This window comes from Strix uralensis, chromosome 10 (genome assembly GCF_047716275.1).
Source record: "Strix uralensis isolate ZFMK-TIS-50842 chromosome 10, bStrUra1, whole genome shotgun sequence".
Lineage (NCBI taxonomy): Eukaryota > Metazoa > Chordata > Aves > Strigiformes > Strigidae > Strix > Strix uralensis.
The window spans coordinates 23012597-23036240 of record NC_133981.1 but is presented as its reverse complement, the minus strand read 5'-3'; the positions used below and the strand labels follow the sequence as shown (position 1 = coordinate 23036240).

Sequence of the window (23644 nt, the reverse complement as noted above, 5' to 3'; positions counted from 1 at the left end):
TGCAGATATAGGTGTCACCCTCAAAAGAGACCTCCACGTGTTAAAGCAGTCTGTCTCTTTCAGGTCTCCTAAAATGCTTGAGTTCACTCAGGACTGTTCGTTTAAGTTTTCTGTTACCTCACTTAACTCCTCCAAACGTGCCTCGTCAGGCATCTGAGGGTGCAGGTTGCTTTCAATGCTGCTCTTACATCCAGGAAATACAAATCCATCTGGTGACAGCCACATACTCTTGGATTTTGCAAAGAGTTCCTTACAGGCAGCAGCCACATCCACTGGGTCAAATGTGGCTGACAGATACTCATGACAATAAGTGAATCTGTTCTTTGGTTCCTACCAAAAAAAGGGATTTTTTTTGTTAATTGTGAATTCCCCTTTGCTGGGAAAGGAGCCACTAGAATTTCTTTCCTTAAGACTGCAAGTAATCATAGATCAAAACTATACAAAATATGTATCATTAAATATTAAAAACAAAGTTTTTAAATTTCATTCTGTTATGATCCAGTGATGGATTTGATGACAAGTGGTATAATAGGATCTCTGTAAAATAATTACAGAAAGAAATATCTTTAATACTATTTGCACAAAAAGAGAACTGTAGTTTATACTGTGTTCATGGTACCTCATGAACAGCTTTCACAGAGCTACAATAATTTCCACTCACTGACAAGAAAATAGCATTTGTTATTAAGATTCAAGCCAGCTATTCAGACAAAAGCAGATAAATGTGATTCTTCAAATATGTTCTTAAATGTGTTCTTCAAATCACTTAATACTGCATACACCAACACTGCAATTACTCAAATGCTCCCACTTACATATGTGTGGGACACAGAACTAGAAGTGACCACCTAGGCCATCCGAGTCTGCACTGACAGCCCAAGTCATGGAGACAAGGCAACTTGACTATAACGAACGGCATGAAGAGCAGAATTTTACACAGCAACAAAGACTCAGGCTGAGATCCTTCTGGATCCCAACTTGCCTTCCTGTGGGCTAACACGGGAGTTACTAGTGTAAAACTATTTAATTCCTCTCTCTTTTTTTAAGCACTATATAGACCAAGCCAAGATCTTCCAGTTACGTGTCTCAATTTGCCTTTGCCATTTCCTGGCGAAGATGTTGCTTTGCAAGTTCTGCAGAATTCAGTCTCTGAGAGCTGTAGTTAAAGACAGATTTGCCATCAATAGGAGAAATCCTGAAAACTTCAAACTTCGGCTTTTTCATCTTTCCTTTGAGTTGGCATACAGCATCAATGTTAGCCTGCAAAGAGACATTACATGGAGTTCTGTCTGAACTGGGAGTTCCGTGTTACGAAAAAATGATAAACAAACAAATTATTCTGCAAACTTTAAAATAAAACTTTAACAGAACAAAAAAAAACATTAAAAAAATCTATATATAGTTTTATTACACAACAGCTCTTTGTTAATAAAATAGTCCAGAAAAAGACTCCATTAAAAAAAAAAAAATAGCACCATTTCACCCTTGCACATGATATTCTGCAAGACTAATGGCAGTAGACTGGATGCAAGCACTCACCAGAGCATGACTTCTAGTTACAGAGCTAAATAGTTGTTCTGGAGAGCTGGTGCTAGGTGTCTTCAAATCAAATAAGATTAGTTCTTTCATTTCTATCATTCCCTTAACACCCCAGCAAATACAGTGATGTGGGAAACACCATTTTTTAGAATTTTTCAAATTTCTCTAGTGACCCTCATACCTATTCATTGACTTAAGAACACCATTCTACTGTGTTAATGGTAATTATGGCTTTGAATTCAGACTCTGCCATAACAGGTAATTACAGCAAGAGGGGAAAATTGCATTTTGGACGTCACTTCCCTGTGACATCTGCTTCCTTTTTTTTTTTTTAATCAAAAAGCCTGAAAGGTTACCTTACCTGCTATTAAAAAATAATTTCATATTTTTTTTCTATAGAGGACTTCCCAGTTCCTCTATTACCCTCTTGATTCAGAAGCATGTAGAAAACAAAAACTGGTCAAAAGATGTACATTGAGAAGACTGCTAACTTTATACAAGTAACAAAATAACTCTACGCTTAATCCATACAGAACGATTAGGCCCAAGAGCTCCGCTGTTCTTGTCCTCCTATGATGTTATAAATGCAAGTACCAGGAACAATTACTTAAGACTGTCTCCTTTTCTAGCCTCACATAATAATCCTTTATCAACAGACTAAGATCAAGAAAGGAAATACTTAGGAGTTACGTTTCTTTCAGTATCTCCAAGACAGTACCCTTATACAGGAACACAGATTTCCCTATATCAGGCAAAACCTCTTTGTATTAAAATATACACAGGAAAAAACATTCAGAACTATTCTTCCCAAACCACAGGATGGCTAGAGTCCTCAACTAAACAATATATTCCAAAGCCCAATTTGGACTCCCAGGAAACATGCTGGATACCCCTTCTTTGATGTCTGTGTTAACAGGAAGGGTTTAGTTTCAACACGTTTTCCCTGAGGCAACAGAAGGGGTGGATTGACACTTGGTTACAAGTGAGAAGAGGTACTAAAATTCTTCACCATTTCCTAAAAGCTCAGCTCAGATCTGCCTGAAACTGCTGATTTTATTTAGTTAAGAATAAATGCCATCATGGTTGCCCAAAGGCAAGCAGGTCTTTCACACGGCAAGAGAAAAAAGCAGTTTTCATGTGAGCTTAGCTGACTTGGCCCACCACAAGCATCTGAAGCCTGCATGACATGCTGAAGCACAGTGGGGGAGCTATGGAGAAGAAAGAGTCAATGAAAAGTAGGAACCAACCCCAAAAGAAATTACAAGTTCTTTAATCAATCAGTTTCCTTACCACTCATGCACTGTCTCCTCTGTTGACCCGTGAGCACTAGAATTGTCTTTCCCTTGGAGAAGCAATTGAAGTTGCAATTCGACTTTTGCAAAATAAAATTAGCCTGCACTTTTTAATGTTTGTACAATACCTACAAACACCCTACCAAAAGTTTTTAAGTCTAATGAGTTTTGGGAGATGAAGGAGATGTTAATGAAGGACTCTTGCACATCGCAAACTACTCACCTCAATATGGTTTCTCTCAAAAGACATTTTGTCTGCTATTTCTTTCTTCCGCTGCACGTACACTTCATTATAGTTATCTAATGAAGAATATACTGCCTGTTTCACTCTGCTAACTTTTCCTGGTACTGTACAGTCATCAGAGGCAAATGAGAGTAAAGGAGGTTTCCTAGTGAAGAGATCCTCATCGGTTAAGGGAACTCCATACTCGTGACTCAAGACTGAGATCATTTCTGCTGAGGGCAGCAGATCCCCATGAATTACATCCCTCAACCTCTTACTGTGACAGAGGTAACTGAGCCTACAAATAGACATCAACATTTTATTAGTTTACAAAAAATGCGACTGCAATCAAATCATTACAGTTAATATTACTGTGGAAAAACTACACAACCTTCTTGAAACATCTATTTATTAAGAAGTTCAGGTCAGTTCATGTATGCTGGCATTTAGCAGCAATAAAGAAGTTTAGCTAGGAATACTCTAGGAATGTTGCTGGTGCTCGATTTAGCTTCAAGTCAATGATTAGTTGCTGAATTTCCCCAGCCTCTGCTGGAAAGGCAATAAACCAAACTCCCTTCATGCACACTGGTTCTAGTGCATGACCCATATTTTTCTTGAACACCCACTAAAACCCATCCTCCCTTATCTCTATTTCATGTCTCATTCTGATCAGCTTTTATTCCATATGTCATTTATGACAGCGCTTACCTCACATCTGATTTCTCTTCAGTCACTAAATTTGGCCTGAAAAGACTAGTCTCAACACAAAAGCAGTCCTAAATATGTCAGCTATTGAGCACCAGGCACACACTTTGTACTCATGCACTTAACTCAATTCTCCGCTTCTCTGGCTCAGGCCATGGCAGAGGCCATGAAATAAAGTAACGTGCCTGATAGCCAACCATAGTATTATGATTCCTTGTCAGAACTGGAAATCTGTTAATTCATTTATCACATAGCTATTCTTTATTTGAGGAGAGTAACTTTACAAATTACTGTAAAAGAACACTATTTTCTTACCATTACTTCTGAACAACACAGGCAACTGATAACTAACATTAATTTCAAAATTGCACCAGCATTAACGACACAAATTGAGTTTATATTATTGGTATGTTAAAAATTAAATTGGCTGTTGTACATACGGACCATATACATTAGCTTTTCTACAGTTAAAATTACTAGCAGAAGGAAATGTATCAAGAAGCAGCAGTTTCTGTTGTGCACACATTAAACCACCTGATTTTGCCTACAGCAAACCAAAAACTAAAAAAAAAAAAAAACCCAGGTGTTCTACAAGTTAGAGACTGCTCTTGAACACAGTTCACAGTCTGTATACTCCAGTGAAGAATTTATGTGTATTTCTCTGAATAATTACAGACACAGCAGAAGGAGGGTTTGGCAAAAAGGACTAACACCCAAAGCCTGGCAGATGTGATTCTCTCATCTGTGATGGTGGGTTGCTGAAGAGAGCTGGTGTCTAGACAGACATTGCCTCAGCCACTAAAGATGCCTTTCCTGAGGTTCTCTGATTTTATAGCAATGAGTGCTATGAAGTATAGTAATCGTTCCTGCAGCTTCACTTCTCTCCAGCGGAAAAATAATCCCCTGCATTTAAAATCATCCCAACCATCCCCAAACCTTCACTTTCACTGCAGGAACGTGAGCTGCAGCTATCTAGCAAGTTGTGCACAGCAGCCAACCTGCTGATTTAATTTTCTTTTTTTAGATGGGAGGTACTACAATGAAATTTCACAATAAAATTAGCTACCCAGTATCTAAAATATGCAGTATTATGTTATTTTCTACCTTAAGTATTGTCAGCACATTGCTTAAGGAAGAAAGGTATTTACCAGCCACCATCAAAGAAAAAAATGAAAAGAAAAAAAGAATTTGTAAGGACATCACAGTGATGGCCACCAGTAACCTTCATATTGTATTCTTTTCACCATCTCACAGAATAAACATGAATCAAATTACAGCTATGTGAAGAGGTACCCAAGTTACATGCAGATCATTAGAATGAATATACTTCAGAACTTTAAGTGTAAAGGCCTGGCTCTTCATTAGTTTAGTGAAGTTAAGTTTCATTGGCCATCAGCAAATAGTTCTTGAACTTGAATGGGTCAGACAACAAGCGGAAACAGACAGGTATACAAACCCAGCCTGCTAGATCAGAGGTGTACTGCAGTCATTTTTCAGCAACTGCCTTGACATATGCAAAATAAAACTTGTAGTAGATGGGTGATCCCTATGTAATACACGTTACTGAATATGTTTTACCAAAAAGCAAACATGTGGGGGAAGGCTGCTACAAGATTGTGTGTATATTATTGCACATTAACAAGAATTTTTTATAAAATCAGATTGGTGTCTAGGAGACATTCACTCTTTATCTCAGGACTGAATGTCCCTACTCATTTCAAATAAGCTTTGCAGGATTTTGGTTTGGAAGTTAATCTAAACAAGCCAGTCTATTTCCAGCAAGAAAGAAAGCAATTGCAGTTTCTCTCTGCTTTCTAAACCCAAGTTGCTCATATCAAAGATGGATGGTACCTTTTTCCACCTCTCATTAGCTGTGTCTTCATTTACAAATAATCAAACCAAAAAACCACACATAGAAATTTTTTCATAGATTAGTGAAATATATAGCTAGATAGAGATGTATGCACATACGACTTCACTCACTTTCTTTTTCTTTAATCCATCTCACGAGACGTAATGTCAGAGATGCTGTAAGGCAAACAGCTGTGAATACCTGCATGCTGACAAAGTGGCCAACATGGCAGAGATCCAGCAATACATCATGCACTAAAACCCCCAGACAAAAAGTCAGGAACAGGAAACATAATTCTCCCAATTCTCGCAGAACTCTTCCTTTCTCTAGTTACCATAGGAAAACAGGTTTTAGAATTCCCAACTTAGTTCAAGTAACTTTCTGGTTCTATCAAGTCCTATTTGGAAGCCTCCTTTACTCCATCCTCCACCACCTCTATGAGAACGGAGCAGAGAAGTAAATCCTTCCCTTCTGACACTGGACTTTTATCTTTCTTCTGTTTGTATTCTATTCAATTGTTTTCTCATATACTATCCTACTGACGCACCTCTCTTCTTTACAAATGACAAACTCCTGCCCAAACTAAAAGTGGGCTCACCAATACCAAGTTATCACGACATCAGCAGTTAGAAACCCATGCTCTTCTGTCTTACCACACCTGATCTAAAATCTGAGTTACCCATCAGGCCCACAGACTGCTTTTGTCAGGGAAAAGATATCCAAGAGCATTATTTTCTGGATCAGATATTCACTCTGCTTTGCTAACATTTAATTTCTTCATTTCTTGACTATGAATCTGGACGAGTCATACCTGGACAAGGCTTGGAAACACGCCCAAGGAACCATACCTCTGATGTAAAGCAGAGGCTGTTTTGTAATAGTGCAGAGGGGCTGACAGAGGCAGAAATGATAAAAGATTGCTTCCAGGTCTGTATACAGGCGTTCAGGGAAAGACAGTTGTGAGTTATACAGTATTTCCAGTTGTCCATCTTCGTGTCTGTAAGTCCTGTAACAAAGTACCCCAACGACAAGGTTAAAACAACCAGCCCACATCTCAGGTTTCCTCAGTTCTGCAGTACAATCACTCTCTCTGATTAAATTGCTCTGCTTTTGTCCTTTAGATGGAACCTCTTACGGCCGTCACTTCACATGAACTGTTCTGCAAAATTATTTTGGGACAAAATTACGAAGAAAATACCAAAACTCTCATGGCATAACTGAGTTGCATATGTTGTCTTTTTTAAGCCACATGGCAAACATTTGAAAAAAAGCTCACCTCGGTTTCATCAGTGTTGTGCCCCTTAACAGCCTTATTATAGCTACAAAAGCATTATATAAATATTTCTACTACAAATACCAACATTCATACTGCAGCAGTAAAACAAAGCTTCAATTTAGCTTACGGGTGAGCGCTGACAAGAGACAACTTTTCATGCAATAAATAATTTCAATAACTGCAATGAAGTGACTTGCATCAGAAAAACACCCCAACAAACCACCATGGGAAAGCTTTAACAGCATGCTACAGTGCTGGAAAAAACATCCATTATTTTTTAAGCATGAAATGCCAGGGAGACATATACTTGGAGTTTGTCACATTCTCCTCTAAGCTCAAAAGAAGAAATGGCTTGAAGTCCAGCTTTCTCATAGTGACTACTTTTGTTTTAGATCCCATTAAGTATTTTTGTTATTATTTAGAAATGGCAGATTATAGTGCTGTTTCCACAAACTAAGTACAGCTTAACAAAAAAAAGTATATGCTGCATCATTCTCATTTCAACTTTACATGGATGACCTATGGTGTAATGTGATAAAGATGAGAAGATTATGCCTCAAGCGAAGCAGCCACTGGGACTCATATCCACTAAAACTGCATAGGAAGCATCAACCATGTATATCTTTGTATAGACAGGGATGGGGGAGGTATAATTCAAATTAAAATCTCTGAATCTAAGGAAATAACTGATGAAAAACTGCAAAATATCCTACCTTTCAAAGTGTCTATCCCATAGTCTCTTGATTGCTTTGTCTTTTAATCCCTCCAAGACAAAGAGATGAGTTGCTCCATCCAGTAAGTGAAAACCAGTAACAATATCCAACTCAGAAACTTTCTCACGTGTGGTTTTCAGTTTTAATGCAGCAAGAGCCATTGTGATTAAGTGCACAGGATAGCAGACCAGCTGGAGGGCTTTAGCATTGATTTCTGAAATCTCTTCCACCAAATCGTGTAATAAAGGTGAATTATTGTAGTCAAAAATGTAGATTATGCAACCATACAGGCAACTTGTGACTTCAGCAATTTGGGCATGCAATCCCAACGGCACAGCTATTTCCACTCTTACTTTCAAAAGCGAGTCTGATTCTAGATAATGTCCCATAGGCAGCAGGGAAGAACTACTCACTGATTCTGTTATCTTCTTTGTTTTATCCTCCTCACTGAAAGTAGCTGTATTTGGCGCTGAGCAGCTATGAATGGGAGCACTGATAGTCAAGTACTTTTTACCCAACAATAACTCAGTTAGACTGACTTTAGCTACCCCATGAGGATGCCACGCTTTGTTCTTTGTACAAGAACTACAGATTGTGGATTTGCAAGGAGGGAAGCTCACCTTACCCACTTCTTCATCAGGTTCATCTTCCTCAAACAAACAGGGCTTTTTCATGTTGTTTTTTGTATTTCTGTCCCGGTCATGAACTTCAATCTCCAAAGGTGGACCTCTAAGACACCTCTGCAGTTCCCCAGGTTTCATCGTCCCTGTTAGAATTACATTAACATCCTTAAAGTAGACATGAGTTCCATGGACTTGTCCATGAGTCCGATGAGGTGGAAAGCTATGAAATTTGTATTCGCAGTAGGTGGGAACGCACAATCTCTAAAGAACAAAAAGATGAGGAGAAACAGATATTTGCAGCATTAATCTTTTTCCTTTTTCTTTTTAACCTCACAGAACAATCGGCTTTTCTAGTAAAGAAGGTATGGGGGGTGTACTTCATAGCACAAACTGTGGTCTTCCAAGGCAGCAAAGAGGCCATTCTACATGCCTGGACCTGGGTCTTGGGAATATACCGTCCTTTATCCAAATAGTTCATTTGCCTGTCCTCAACTTTGTTGGCTATCCAAAGATGCCAGAAAACCTTTCATTGTTTCTAGATCATTAGAGGAGCATGTTGGGGACTGCAATGGCTCCTAGAGCTTTTTTGTTTCTCCCTATGCATTCATCTGTAGGATTAGAGGCCTAAAATAAATGCCTATAGCTAGAAGTTGTGATCTCCATTATTAACTAATTGTTTACAAATCTGGGGAGGCAAACCGGGGGATTCATTCCACAATACTTGTTGTGGTTCCTTCATGTAAGTGTCCATCAGCATTACAGCAGCCTGCATGGAGGGGAGGCTACCTGTCAAGGACTATCCTGAGAATTACAAATTTGCAACAGTTCATTATTTCATACAGCAGCCCACCTGGCAAGGGAAACAAAGTCAAAACTTCTGTGGTCAGTCTGAAAATTGCATTAGAAACTACAGAGTGGTTTTGTCTGTTATTTATTATGTTGTGTGGTTACTGACATTTTTCCCCTCTTTCTCTTCATAAATGCTAAGCCAATTTGCCTAGTCTGTTATAAGCCCTGCAGTGTGAAACTCCACCACAGAACTATATGCGCCATTATAAAATTCCTGACATAATATTATTAAACTATTTTCACTAAAACAACAACAAAACACGCTACTAATGTTAAGGACGAGGCTGATGCAACTTGAACCAGATCTTTCATATACTATTCCCTTATAATTTCACCTCAGATAGGGATCAACAAAATAGCTCCTGAAAGAAAAGGTTGTTGACCTTAATTTCATTTTCACAACAACAGTATATAACACGCAGAAAAAAGCCTTTATAATAGCATTTCTTCAAGCCTAAAAATGCAACTATTTGACAAGAGAACATACTTTCTAACTCATCTCCCAAAAATTTACAAATATAAGATCAAACACTTTAAACTATATTCTCACCAATATAGAGCTTTTTTTGTTCACAGCATTTCTTAAGATGTGAAACATTTGCTGTTTTTTAAAGTCAAATAATATTTTTAACACAGGAATAGAAGTTGTCCTGATGAGCACGTCAACACCTATTGACTTGTCAGCAAGTTGTTGCAAACAATATAGCGCTGTGGCTGAACTAGATCTTCTCTGGCTTACTCAAGATCCACTGCTCAGAAATCAAAATGGGATGACTATATATAAATTATTGCCCTTGGAAAACACAAGGATTGTTGTTTTGCTGCCAGTGCCTCTGATAATACAGGCACTAATCTGGCCACACGTTTTTCAAGAAATATGTTAGTCATATTCTCCAGTTTTGCTACTCATAGGGGAAATTATCTTTAAAACCATGCTCATATTTTAAGAAAGCTACTTGAGGGTAACAAGGAAATTATTTCAGAAAGAAGTACCAGTATGTGTTACCTGTAGCACTTCTATTGGTACAGGTGTGTTTGGGAGGCAGGTAGCCGAATTAATCCTTATAGTCAATGGATTCAATTCATGTCTTTGTCTTTCGGACAGAAGAGGTGTTTCCACACTGAAAGTCATGTAAGCATCTAAAACTTTAGGGTTGTTTTCTGCCAGACGACTGATCACTGATTTTTCTCCTTTTTAAACACAGAGGGTTAAATACTGTTATAGAAGCAAATATACAGTTCACATAATAGTTCACAAAAATTAAAGCAGTTCAGAGACTTTTCATCAAAATTAAACTCTTCGTTAAAGGTAAACAAGCACCTTTAAACAAACTGGCTTCTCTGCAAGCAGCTTTGCCACATGCATATACTCAGCAGCCGAGTTCCATGCTGCACGACATACAGCTATTTCTGTCTGCGTGCACAGAACAAAGGGGAGATTTAACTCACTACACACAAAAATAGGACTATATATTAATAATGAATGTTAATCTGGTTACAGTCAGAAAAAACCACAGAACTAACCCACTCTGACCAATATCCCACTTTCAACACATTCTAAATCAAACAGGATACAAGAATTTAGATGCACAAGCTGATGGAGAACCGCAATGCAGAATTATTTTTGACATCCTGCCCTTCAGAGCACACAGACCTCTGAACATATGTCAATCCCACCCAGATCAAAACCAAATCCCAAATCTTTCTTAACCAGGCAGCTTTTATCCAGAACGTGAAATTCCCTTGGGATCTTCCAAGAGATTTTCCATGAGGCAGACCCACCAGCACAGGCACTTCAGAGGAGGAGACGTGGCATACACCTAGTGTGCCACTCCCTCCTGAGCAGAATAATACCTGAGAGGAGAGGCATGACAGCTAGCTGCAGTGAAGCAATGCCACAGCCCTTTGCCATAGTAGCATCCATGGTTCTTTTAGGACCAGAACCTCTTCTACCTGTTGATGCAAGGCAGGGTTGGACTGAGTCGGAAGAAGGAAACATTTTGTTGCAATTAATCAAAGAAATAATTTAAAATTTACTGCAGTAGGTGGCATAATTCAGTATCATCCTTAGAAAAAGATGCCGATTATAAACTTTAACATCAACTTAGGCTAGTATTTCAATATGCTTTAATTTCCATTGCACAGTCCACTATACTATATGTAAAATCCCTACTTTACAAGAAAGTTAAATTTGCAACAGCAAGCATTAGAAGTTCATGGAATTACCAAAATTAAATTTACCTTTGCCACCTTACTGTTCTTTCCTTGCATATACACATTACAACACACATACGGTACTATCTGTGATATGTATTCTATTGTTTCCAGAAACCTGTATTTTATAACTTCACATCCACAAAACAGGAATATTGTCATTCCTTTACCTTACAAGGATACAATGAAGATAAACTCATTATTATTTGTTATTTTCTTAGAGGCTGAGTAATTATTCCCAGATTCAGTCTTTACCTGACCAGCAAAAGCACAGCCAGTCCCAGCCTCAAGTATTTAAATCCTAGCTTCGGATGCTTTGTCCAATCAGTTAAGTAAGCAAGCACAGAATTTCAGCAAAAGTAGCTTAAGTCTGACAAAAAATGTAGCAAGTGAACACAGCAACTTAAAAGAACTACAGAAATATTACTGCTGCTGGTCCTGGATTATTCCTATAATAGAAGGAATGGCAGAATATTTTAAGGACAAATTTAACACTCAAATGGAAGGAAAGAGAGGCACGCGATGTATTACTGAAGTTTTGTCTTTTAATAACAATAGTAACGTGACAAGAAATATTAGCAGTACCAAAATTACACTGGGGAAAAAACAGTCCACTCTGAATATAAGCAAAATGATAACCCACATAGAGAACTCCCTACAAAGTGTGTAACCATTTATCGAAAGCTCATAAATAAAAGTTCCAACTGCCTTAATTTTGAAAGAAATAGCATGTGGAAGTTTGAGAGATAACTGTGTAGAACTGATGAGATAAGGCACGGGTGTCCAGAGCCACGGGAAAGACAGACCAAACCAGAGCTCAAGGTAACAGAGCAGATGTGGTGCAGGGTTAAGCTCCTCAAACACAGCCCTGTGCTGCAACCTGAGCTGCCCAGCACCATGTGCCTGCTCACAAGAGAGCTCCAGAATGCCTGCCTGTTTCTCTGCATGCCCTGTTTTGCACCACTGTTTTCTTTACTACTCTTCAAAAGGTGTGTCCATAAAAGCAGGAGCACCAAACCCTCCCACAGTGGACAGCAATAGAAAACAGGTGTGAAGTAAAGATCTGGTTGACACTATCAGTGCATTCACTTATGTGGATAGAACGATGCTACAATTGAGTTGTCATTCATGCCTGGTGATGCTTATTGATAAGCAAATGTACTTTTCATAATGTGTACTGGGGGCAATGTGTACTGCAACCCCATGATGCCGTGCTAGTTTTTGGCCAGACAAGAATGCTATTGAGCACGGGTGAGTTAATATATGCTCTAGTGTCCATTGTCACAGTGGTTATCGTCTCCTCCCGTCTTTCATAGGGCCTTTGTCAATTGTAAGCTCCAGATGAGAGAGCAAAATATCACTCAGTAGGGCTGTAATTTTTCATTTAACATAACGAACTAGCACTGGAAATAAAAATGGACTGTAAACCGCAGAACAAAAACTGGCCTCTAGCAGAAAAAGCAATGCAAGTGATATGATACAACAGCTTGATAATTTCACAGTTGGAATAGTTGTTTTAGCTCCAACATTACTCTCTAACTGTTTTACAGATGTCATCATTGCGCACCCAAGTCCCTTGCAAATATCCATCGCTTCACCCCCGGAACACTCCAAGTGGTAGGAAAGTACCATCATCATCCCTGTTTCACACTACTAGCTAAGGAAACTGAAGAAGAAAGTTTTATTAGCTGCTGAAGAAACACAGAAAGCTCATGGCAGAGCTGAGGCTAAAGCACAGGACCCATAACTCTTTTTTTCTTTGTTTTAACCTTGAATTCTTTAAAAAACAAAAAAGAAAAAGAGGATCAACAGAATTCCACGCCTACCTTTTCAAATCTAGTCCATAGTTCCATCCAGAACTTACCATTTGTGGTGGCTGTTTTGTCTGCTCCATATGTCAGAATTCGCACATTATCTTTTGTTTTCTCAGCTTCTTTTGAAGTTGAATTAACTAGAGGACCAGTAACTGCTTTCTGTTTCAGAAGCTGGGCCTTATCCAGAAATCTGTTTTTTGAAAATATCATACTTTGAAGCATTAAAAAGATCTGAAGTTATTTAAGAAATATAGAAAATATAAAAATAAATCCCTGCCATACTAATTTTTTAAAAAAAAATAATTTCAAGTCTAAAAGAGCTCAGCTGCCAGAATATAAATGTAAAGGAGAACAAAAAAGGATATTGTCAGTATACATGGCCCTTCTCTTTTGGGTAAGAGACCAAGTAAGTACCTGAAGAGATGCACAAAGTAAAACATCTTGTAGCACATACTACAATACCTTACTTACAGATTTATCTATGCATCTGCTTTGCTTTTTGAGGAGAGAGAAATACGTCTGTTCTATTAGTGTTCACATTTGGTATACCCTGTAATGTGATTACAGATAGACTAGAGATCTGGAATTAATACAGTTTATTATAGGAGCAACTGCTGCCTTAGGTGGAAAATGCAGCTAGGAATGCTGTCACTTAGTTTCAGCATTAACAAGCTTCCCAAACTTTGTAATACCAGCCACTGCTGTAAGTGGTTCTTCACAAGACATCACACATTTTATTCCCTAAAGTACATATATTCCTTACAAATTTGACATATTATTGCTGCTGAAAAATGAATATTAATCAGAAACAACAGAAAAGGCTGTTTAACAGAGATGAATCTCACCGTATTTTAAATCTCCTGAATAAAAGATTTTGTCATCCTTGTCTTCAGATCACTGTTACATATTGTACCTGGAGGGCATCAGTACAAGACAAACCACAGCAAAATTGTTTTATCTGTGAAGAACAGATTTGGCCCTAAAGATTCCTCACAATGGGGTGACAGAATTGGTTGCAGCATTTTATATGCAGTTCAAAAAATACAGTGTCCATCCAAGAAATTTTTACATCAGTAGTCACAAAACCTGGTCACTGTTCTGCTTAGCTTTATAGGTGTGATTTATAATAATAGCAGTTTGAAAATAAAGGCATTTGATGATATTTTGAGAGGTACAATATTTAATAATGAAATAACTATAGTTCAATATATGTAGACAGATGCATGCAGTCTACTCTTACACATGTATTATGACATTCATTTATTTTTTTTAAGACTTTAATCTAACAAACATTTTATTGCTAGTAACACAGAGTACAAGAACTCCACGTCATCTAGTCACCTCTGAGTGTGACTAGTATTATATGCTTGGGACACCAAGTCCAACTCCCCCTGACTACTACCCCCATAGCTTCTCATAAGGATTGCTTTAAGGCTTTCTGGTGTTCAGTATTGTCTCCAGATTATCATATTCTACAGAGTTTTCTCTCAGATTTATTAATATGTGCAACATCTTCCCTTTATCCTTGGCACTAAATTCTTCAAACATCCTTTCTTCCTTCTCCTCCCAGGAATTTTAATCTCAGAGGTCTAAGTTCTTCAGCTGCTTCACAAACATTAGTCTAATTCAGACAGGCATCCATGCAGTGAGCAACAAATCAAGACTGTGGCTGTGAAGCTTGAAGCAATGTATGTTTATAGCACTAAAAATAATAATTCATTACCCAGACTAAGCCAAGCATTTCCCAAATAACTCTACCTATCCTCAGAGATGTTTCAAAAAGGATCATAATAATAGCTGGGAGTGGGGAGAGAGAAGGTTGGTTGTGTGGTTTTGCAGCACTAAAAGTGATCAACATTAAAAGTACAGCTTTCTGAGATCTCTGTATTCCTATAAAACAGTCAAAATTGTTAATATATGTAACATTAAGTAAGTAGCGAATGACAGACTGTCAAAATAATTGCTTTGGGAACAAAAAATCTAAATGTTTACATGAGGTTTTATAAACCATCATGCTATGAAAAAACCAGACTGGCTAAAACTAAAAACAATAAGTCTGTTTCATTTGCCTTAATTAAAAAAAAAAAAAAAAAAATCACTGCAAAGAGTCAGAGACCCTCGAGACCATCACTATAGATAGGAACCTCCAGGTGTTGGGAATAAATGAAGGAAGCTGTAGTGTGGAGTTCACAGAGGTAACATGGTGGATTTGTTGGAAACCTCCCCACTGCAGATTGAAAAAGCATAGAGGATATCAGATCATATGTGGGCATTTATAGCACTATTAAGAATTTTTCTGGAACCAATCTGAGAGACGAAATGCAGCATACAATTGTTGTGACTATCATATTTCCTGGCTGCAGACTTTTGACACAAAATGAGGGAAGAAAACTGATTCTTTGGAAAAAAAAAGATTTTCCAGGTGTGCAAAGGAGCAGCAAAACTTTGCCAGTAAAATTGGTAAAATATAACCTCCTGAATCTCAGATTTGTTTTTAGAGTAAACATGTAGGCTACTTGTCAGGTAACTCACTAGCCCTCCACAAGGCACGATCACTACCATAACAGTTCTTTGAAGCTAGAAAGAAACGCCACCACAGTCACAATACAGGTGGAATGAGAACATTCAGGTACATGAAAGAGCAACAGTGATGTACGTAAGGATGCAATTTTAATTCATTTTATCCTGTTTGAGCTTCACTTTGAACAAGTAAATTTCTCCAGAAGAACTAATATCCTGATATTCTTACATAGCTCTTGTGTCATTAGACTGCAACACCTCTATAATATGTTACCAGTAATGATTTTGGAGGGTTTTAGAAAACTATTAGAATATTTCTACCCCAAAATTATTTCTGTTCCAATTAATTTGTATAGAAAGCTAAGTCTGCATGAAGACTAAACACACACTCTTAATTTTTCAAAAATACTGATCTCATCTATTCATGTTTCATCCACTGGCATGACAGATAGTATAAATGCATGCAAGGGAACTGCAACAGCATCAGGAACTACACTTCAGACAAATATCCTTCAGATATCCTCATACTTCATCAATATAGATGCTTACAAAATGTGGAGCAAGTCCAAAGTAAGGTAATGCCCTGGGGTTCTACATTAAATCTTACACAAGGTGGACACCCATCTTTGAGCAGAAAGGTCGCGCTCGTGGGACACAAAGCAGCAACAACTCACATTCTCAGGTACGGAGAAAGATTTCATCAATGCTATTTTTGGAGTAAAACTACGTAGTTTCAACAACACCAACTCACATTTGCACTGAGTATCTCCTCCCATAAGCCATTAACAAACAAAATCCCATTCCAAAGGTTGTTTTTTCATTTCATTTCTGTTATCACAAGCAAGATATGTAAGATATAAACATGCTAGTCCAACTGATTCTAGCAGTTACGAAGCTTCAGAAGGCCTCATTTTACTTTATCCTGCAATCACATGGTATTTACTTTCCTATTCAAAAACACAATGCAGAAGGAAATAGCTCAATTAACAAAGGCCATAACATGGTGAACATGAACAGGAAGTGTCCATTTAGTCTACAAACCAGGAACTGAGGACTGTTAAAACCAGAACAGGCAGCAAACCAAGAATTATGCAAGATTATGTAACAAGACATTGATTAAAAATCAGGATTCTCTCAAATCTTACAATACAGCACCTTTGTTAAAGAAGCATTCAGTCTCTAGCAGCTCAAAGAATACAGGCGAGGAACTTAAAGCAAGATTTTCTAAATGTTGGGAGAATAGTTTTTTTTAATATGGTTTTGTACTTAAATGAAAACTATCTGAAATAAAGATTTTGCTTCCATGTGCAATTCAACATTCTTGCTGATTTTCTTCATCTCTACAAATGCATTTTTTCTTTCTGCAACACAAAACCCGTATGATTTGAACTGCAAGGCTCACTTACAGATGCACTCATCAGAAATAGTGCTGTTCTCACCATGTACAAAATACTCAGACACATTCATCCGTAAAGCTGAGTTCATAAATTTGTGCTGAAGGCATTAAGGGTCCTTTCATTGACTTCATTATGTTTTAAGCAGAGTAACAATCTGACTAAATCTTGCCCAGGAGAAATTCTTAAACTTACATAACAGCATAAAATTAGCAAGTACATCATAGAATACAGGAGTGGATTCGTTATCTTGTACTATCACCAATTAAGTTTTTATAAACAGAATGGGAACCTTGGAAAGTCATTTAAGCGTTTATATTTTTTAGATGACATTCTGGATGATGTATTTGAGATACACCCTATTCATGATTCATTTCTATTTCAAGTTTTCCATTATGAATAATACCCAAGAAAATATGAATCTTCTAAAATGTTATAGTTTCTCAAGTCTTGAACGCTCTAATCTTTTCTACAGTTTTAGAGTTACATGCTAATTGTTAGAAAGTTGCCACAGAAAACTATTTTAAAACAAATGACTTATTAAACCAAAAGAGGGAATAACTGTTCCTAAAAGCAGAACAGAACAAATAGAGAACTATGCTACTACAGCAGTAAACACTCAGGATTACCTTAATTGCTTTAGAAGTTTACCTCATGATAATTTGACCCAATACAAACTCAGAGTTATAGAGCTGATCCATTGAGCTCATCAGCCAGCAAAGCCTGCTCTGCTAGCAACTGTTACTGTTGATGCTACCTGCAACCTTTCAAAATGAATGAGGTACCCTGAATACCACCACTCCTCACTTTTGCCACTTTCTAAGATTTTCAGCTGAGCAACTAACTAGCAGTAGAGTCACTCCTAGTTTTTCCTCCATCTACTCTCACTGACACTATCTTATTCCACAAATTATGTGAAGTCACAAGGTACAAGTGAACAGAAGAAAAAACATGCACAAACAAGTAAGCCGAGCAAAGTTTGTTATTTTATGTAATAATTTCATAAACAGCTACTTCACCCCAAATATACTATTAACAAGCTTGATGTATTAATGGGGATCTTGATGCTTTTGGTCCTTTCCTATAATCAGTAGGCATGGGTGAGAAAAGCAGTAGTAAACCACTTCTAAAACGACAGTGTAATTATAAAACATTTTAAAAAACCATACACACTGAACAACAATTACATATATTCAACTGCATTTTTAACACATTAACATTTCCCAATGCAAGTGCAACATTCTTACCTCACCGTATCTAAGTCATCTGTCCTTGATGGATGTGGCAAACCAGAATCAGATGTTGCTGGTCCATTCAGATCAGCTGCTTCTGCTGAATTAAAACAGGTTTTACACTCGTTATTAAGTATTCGCATGTTTTGATAACTTCGACAAGACTAACAAAATGCATCCATAAAGCTCTAGGAAAACCTCATGAGAAGTCTTATGCAAGCTGTATTTGTAACTCAAAAACCACGATCCATTTAATCTTTGTCTCCATGTACAGGATGAGTTTGAATAAGCCTAAGATATAAACTATTTTTTGAGGGACTTTGAGAGATCATCCAGAGCAACTAAAATATTATGAAGTCATACTTTATTTCCTAGAAAGATAAGTTCCATGGTAATTATCATGCTGCTATTTAAAACAAAAATAGGAATTAACAAGTAATTAAAATGGGATGAGAACATCCAAATGATATTTTGTTAGTGCTGAATGTCCTATCTGTACTTAAGTAGGTACTGATGTCAGTAACGTATCTTAATGCATGAAAGACTATACATAAGAAATAATACCTTACCTTGGCTTATTTATTTTAATAAACTGTTCCAATTTCTATTCTAGTGAATACTCAAGCAAAAAAAAAAAAAAAAAAAGGAACATTACCAGTGTCCAGATCTCTTACATGATGTGAAGAAATGTCCAGATATCTAGTCAATGTTTTATATATGCCAGAAGCATGGTATACTACACCTAACTGTCTTCAAATGTAATTTTATTACAGAAAAACACTCTACAGTCACAGATTTCAGTGCTAATTACTCAACACTTAGCCTCACAATGCTTTAATTGCAGTGAGATGTAGGTCTTAATTACAGTGAGATTAGAGCAAATCAACATTGTATGAATGGCAAGGAGAATTTGCACTTGAATAGCTGAATATGTTCCACACAATAAAGAACAAAATTTGGCATTATCTGGAAGTAAGCAAAGATGGAGCAATGCAATATTAGGTTTTTACCTGGCTATAAACAGGATACTGAGAAACTGTAACAACTTGTTTCACAGAGCACAAGTACTGGTACATTCAATAGTGCACACAGTTTTTCAAAGTCAATAAAAAGAAATATCAAGAGATCTTCAGGACATTCCTTACTTCCTTAACACAGAATGGGTTAGCATGTAGGCAAAACGCTGGCATTTTTCTGTTCATCTGAATCAGAAGCCATGTTCCTGTCCTTTATCTCCTTGGACACACTTTCTACCTTTGCAGATTCAATGTTTGGTCCATCAATCCTCTCTGGGCCCATCACTAGATGGCACTACTACCAAAACACAGATGTATTCTGCCAGCCTAATTACCCCAGGAATTAATCTACTCCTACTTTGATGGCGCATGTCATTAATCATTAGAAAAAACAACAAAAAAAAAAGATTTAAAAATAACCAACCGAAGCTGGTGACACAGTGCTCCCCAACATAATGTAAGCAGCACTGCATCAGATACTAATATAGGAGGAAATCACATTATCTGCTGAATCCCCAGTGCCTTACTGCAGTAACAAGGTTTTCCTTTGGATTATTCTATCTAAATATTTGGCAAGTCCATTTTCGTTTGTAGATGTAACAAAACCACAGACATAACACAGAGGAAGGATCTAGTTGTTAGTTTCATTTTCACCATAAAAATCTAAAATTAGGGGAAAAAACCCAAAGAAAACCAAACATTTTGTTTGCATTTTCACAAGATAACTGAAGTCAGAATATAGAGTTTCATAATAATTCCTTTCCAGTACTTTTTAGATTTTTTTTTGTTCATAAAAACATTCTATGAAAACAACTATTAAACTGCAAGGCCAACTGCCTAAAAGCAGAAATTTTCAAAATAAATGATCTGTGCCTCTTGAATTCAGCCCTTTGCTACATATATGTATCCAAGATCTCAGATGATGATTAAACACATTTTTCCTCTGTCCCAGGTCGCACACTATTGTTCATTGTGCTGTTCAATAAAAGAATATTTCAAAAGTAAGGTTTTTCCTTGCTGCACAGTGTGGGTGCTGGTGTCATTTCTTACAAAGTATCCAAGGAGTAATCCTGGTGTAGCAAAAGAATTACTGAAGTACTCCTAGAGAGTTCTGTAACACTCACTGCTAAAGTATCTTTTTGCTTTCTCTACTTTAATAATTTCTGTATTATCTTCATTGTGGAGACTGAAAATTGAAGTACAAAAAAATAGGGAAAAAGGTTTCCACTAACCTTGGTAGCCCAGCTGGAAAGCCAAGGACCTAATTTTTTTTCAGAACTCTCAGCATTATAAATTTATTTTAACTTTCATTAATTAAGTTTTCATTCATTTGCTCTTGATTTCAGTTGCTGTTGTGAGCTCTCAACCCCCCTGGTCTCCAGCCAGGCACTGTAACACGGTACCATGTGCTTTCTGGGCACAGCAGGGCCCAGGTGCAGAGAAATCCCAGCTTTCTGGTCAGCAGACCTGAACAGGGCTCCAGAAGGGACAAGGAAAGCAGCAGCAGGGTTTAAGAAGATGTGGCTACAAATAACACTGACACTAGCTGAAGAACTTGACACAAGGCCAGATTTTATTGTTATCTGCAGCAGTATTGCAGCAGTTTCCCTACTGGCACAAGGCAAGGTCAGATTACAAAACTGCATACAGCTGGGATCCCACCAGTGTCAGGAATAAACTTTCATACTTCTCCATGAACTAGCAATTCAAAGGAAACTTGACATTTTGCTACTAGATTCTCTGCCAACAGCAGAGAAACAGCAAGAATCTGGGAACCTATGTTATAGTCATGGCTCTAGATGTTAATGCAATCACTTAAAAACACGAAGCAGCAGAAAAGCCTGATGCTTTTTTTCTAGTGTTCCTTGAAAACTTTCTGTGAGCCAGCTAAATCCCTCTTCTGTCCCATTTCTATTCCAAAGCTATTAAAAACTTGTTCTAACTATACCTTCAGTCTTCCCACAACACCTTGTTCCCTCAGCAGATTCACCAGCCCTGTTCCTGATCGCCCGTTAGTCAAGGGGCCATTGCACTCCCCCTCCCTTTTCACCCATAAGCCAGTTCCAGTTCCCATATTGTTCTACCTTCAACAGGAAGGGCTGAAGACTCCTCCTGTGCCTTGGATTCTTTTGCTGCTTTGATTTTTGTACAGCTGGGTGCTGGCTGACTCTCTTCAAAGAATTTCCTCTGCAATAGCACTGTGTGTTTTACCCCACCTATCAGGAAAAAAATTAAAATAAACTCCCTGATTTAGAATTCATTACTTAGTCTGTTTGGGTCACTCAAATTTTGAGCAATGATCTTCCTATGGCACTTCCTTTTTTCCTAGTATCTATAAGAAGCCACTCGTAGACTTCAATTCTGTTTGTCTGGAGATGAAAATCACTAGAGTTACTGAGATTTATCTCAAAGTCCACAGAAGAATCTAACATAAAATGTTCTCCCTGTGTGCTGCACGACAATACATATTCAGAAGAAAATATTGGGGCAGCTGAGGCTAGTGGGAAGTCCCAGAATACTGAGCCTGCAGTGAAGGCAAACAGCCCTGGCAGTGAGCTGAGGGGACTTCACCATACAGACTCCTCTGAAAGCACACAGCTTCGGGATGAAAAGCTTCTAAACCTTTGTCTTCTGTGGCTAAAACGTACAGCTGCTCTTGAGAAAACACTGAACTACAAACAAGCCTCCATTCTTCAACAACAGCTACTCAAGTGCTCAACCTACCTTAAAGAGCAAAACAAAATGCTGTCAGAAATTTCCATCAATTGCAAAGCCTATTTGCTGATAAACCCCACCATATCTGAGCAAACATTTGATTTCTTGGTATCAGTTCAATCAAAAGGAAGCCAACCCTTTATTAAATAGTATTTTAAATTTTATAACCTCACCAGTCAAAAGAAAGCCAACCCTTTATTAACTAGCATTTTAAATTTTATAACCTCACCAAATCTCTATCCACTGATACACATGGGAAAGAGAGAACAATCACAGTATTTTACTAAAAAAATATGCATATTTTAATACTAAAATTAATTTTAACAGTAGTTTCAGGATATCAGAACAAAGGATACCCCATTTCCTATAGGCTTCATCTCATGCTTAGTTCTCTGGTATTTATTAAGGACCAGTATCTCATTTCATACATGTCTGTAACAGCCCTAACAAGGTCTCTCCTCTAATTAAATTAACTCAACTAGTAAAAATTAACTATAAATTATAAAATAACTGTCTTTGAAACCACTGACCTTCAAGCTAGTGTGGCCAAAATTTAGGGATAGAGTCAAGTTATGAGGTTGTGGGAGACAACAAGGGGAAGAAGATGAAACGGAAAGATGCACCGCATAAAAATGTGGCTGTACAGGTTTTCCTACTTCTCAGGAAAATAAAAAGAAAAATCCATCTTTGAAAAAGGAATACATTCATTATACCACATTACTACCTCAAATAACTTGCTAGTTTTCAAAGGTTCAGATTATAGGGCTAATTATATTTTTCTGCCATTAGAATTTTCAGACTGACTCATGCATTCATTAAAACAACAAGTGGAAGTTATTTTAGTGGGAATAACATATGAATGTCAAATAATCTCAACAATAACTTATCAATAGGTGCAGTCACAATTTCCACATGTTTTAAAACGTGTCTGTTTGCATTAGACTTACCAACATCCTCTGCATCCCCTTCTAGTGAAGAAGCAATTGTTGGTTTACTATGCCTCACTTTTGAGGAAACTTTGTTCTTGGTATCCCAGATTTTTAAAATTATTTTGTGATCTCTTAGTTTTATTACATATTCATTAGTGACATCGATATCAACACTATGATTCCATGATACCCACATCTTGTCATTTTCAAACCATGGTGTAATAGCCTATTAAAACAAAAGATGAAAATCTTTACAGGACCTGAAGAACTTGTATTCACATGCTGACCACTATCACCACTGCTCGCAAACTGTACATTTTTTATTTCTCCAGCTTGTGCTGGGTCTTACATGACACTCCCCACCCCCCTTCCTGTGTCAGAGCAGCATATTTTGTTGGATTCAGACAAAATAGTCTTACCAAGTCAAGATCTGAAATGAAGACCTGAGATAAGAACAAACAGTAATTAAGCTATTGCTCAGCATGAGATTGTGGACTGAAGACTTAACAGAATACTGTAAAAGCAAATATATACACTTTAAAATGCTGAATTGGTATTTATAAAATTAAAGGACCAGCACTAAACTTCACATATATGTGCTGCTAAACTGTAAGAACAAAGCACTCATCAGAGTTGCCAACATAACACATTTCAATCAGCAACTTTGCAAGTGCATTTTTTTTAACAAAGACATCAAGTTGATACTCAGAAGTACAAAGCAATCAAAGACAGCCATTA

General features: G+C 37.4%; 1 protein-coding gene across 3 annotated transcripts in view; it reads right to left on the bottom strand.

Moving 5' to 3' along the window:
• CFAP92 (cilia and flagella associated protein 92 (putative)) overlaps window positions 1–23644 on the bottom strand; it is a 121786-nt gene that overhangs the window by 4452 nt on the left and 93690 nt on the right. Inside the window, exons 4-14 of one of the 3 annotated variants that reach the window (XM_074879761.1) lie at window positions 22925–23132; window positions 21347–21478; window positions 18262–18346; window positions 13151–13290; window positions 10927–11025; window positions 10079–10263; window positions 7601–8484; window positions 6423–6617; window positions 3055–3352; window positions 1082–1260; window positions 274–330 (exon numbers count right to left, since the gene is read on the bottom strand). In XM_074879761.1, the coding sequence (XP_074735862.1) occupies window positions 1087–1260; window positions 3055–3352; window positions 6423–6617; window positions 7601–8484; window positions 10079–10263; window positions 10927–11025; window positions 13151–13290; window positions 18262–18346; window positions 21347–21478; window positions 22925–23132 (2400 nt within the window). In that variant the 3' untranslated portion in view covers window positions 274–330; window positions 1082–1086. Of the gene's footprint in view, window positions 1–117; window positions 1261–3054; window positions 3353–6422; window positions 6618–7600; window positions 8485–10078; window positions 10264–10926; window positions 11026–13150; window positions 13291–18261; window positions 18347–21346; window positions 21479–22924; window positions 23133–23644 lie in introns of those variants that run through there. The other 2 variants (XR_012630315.1, XM_074879762.1) reach the window with 2 other exon arrangements.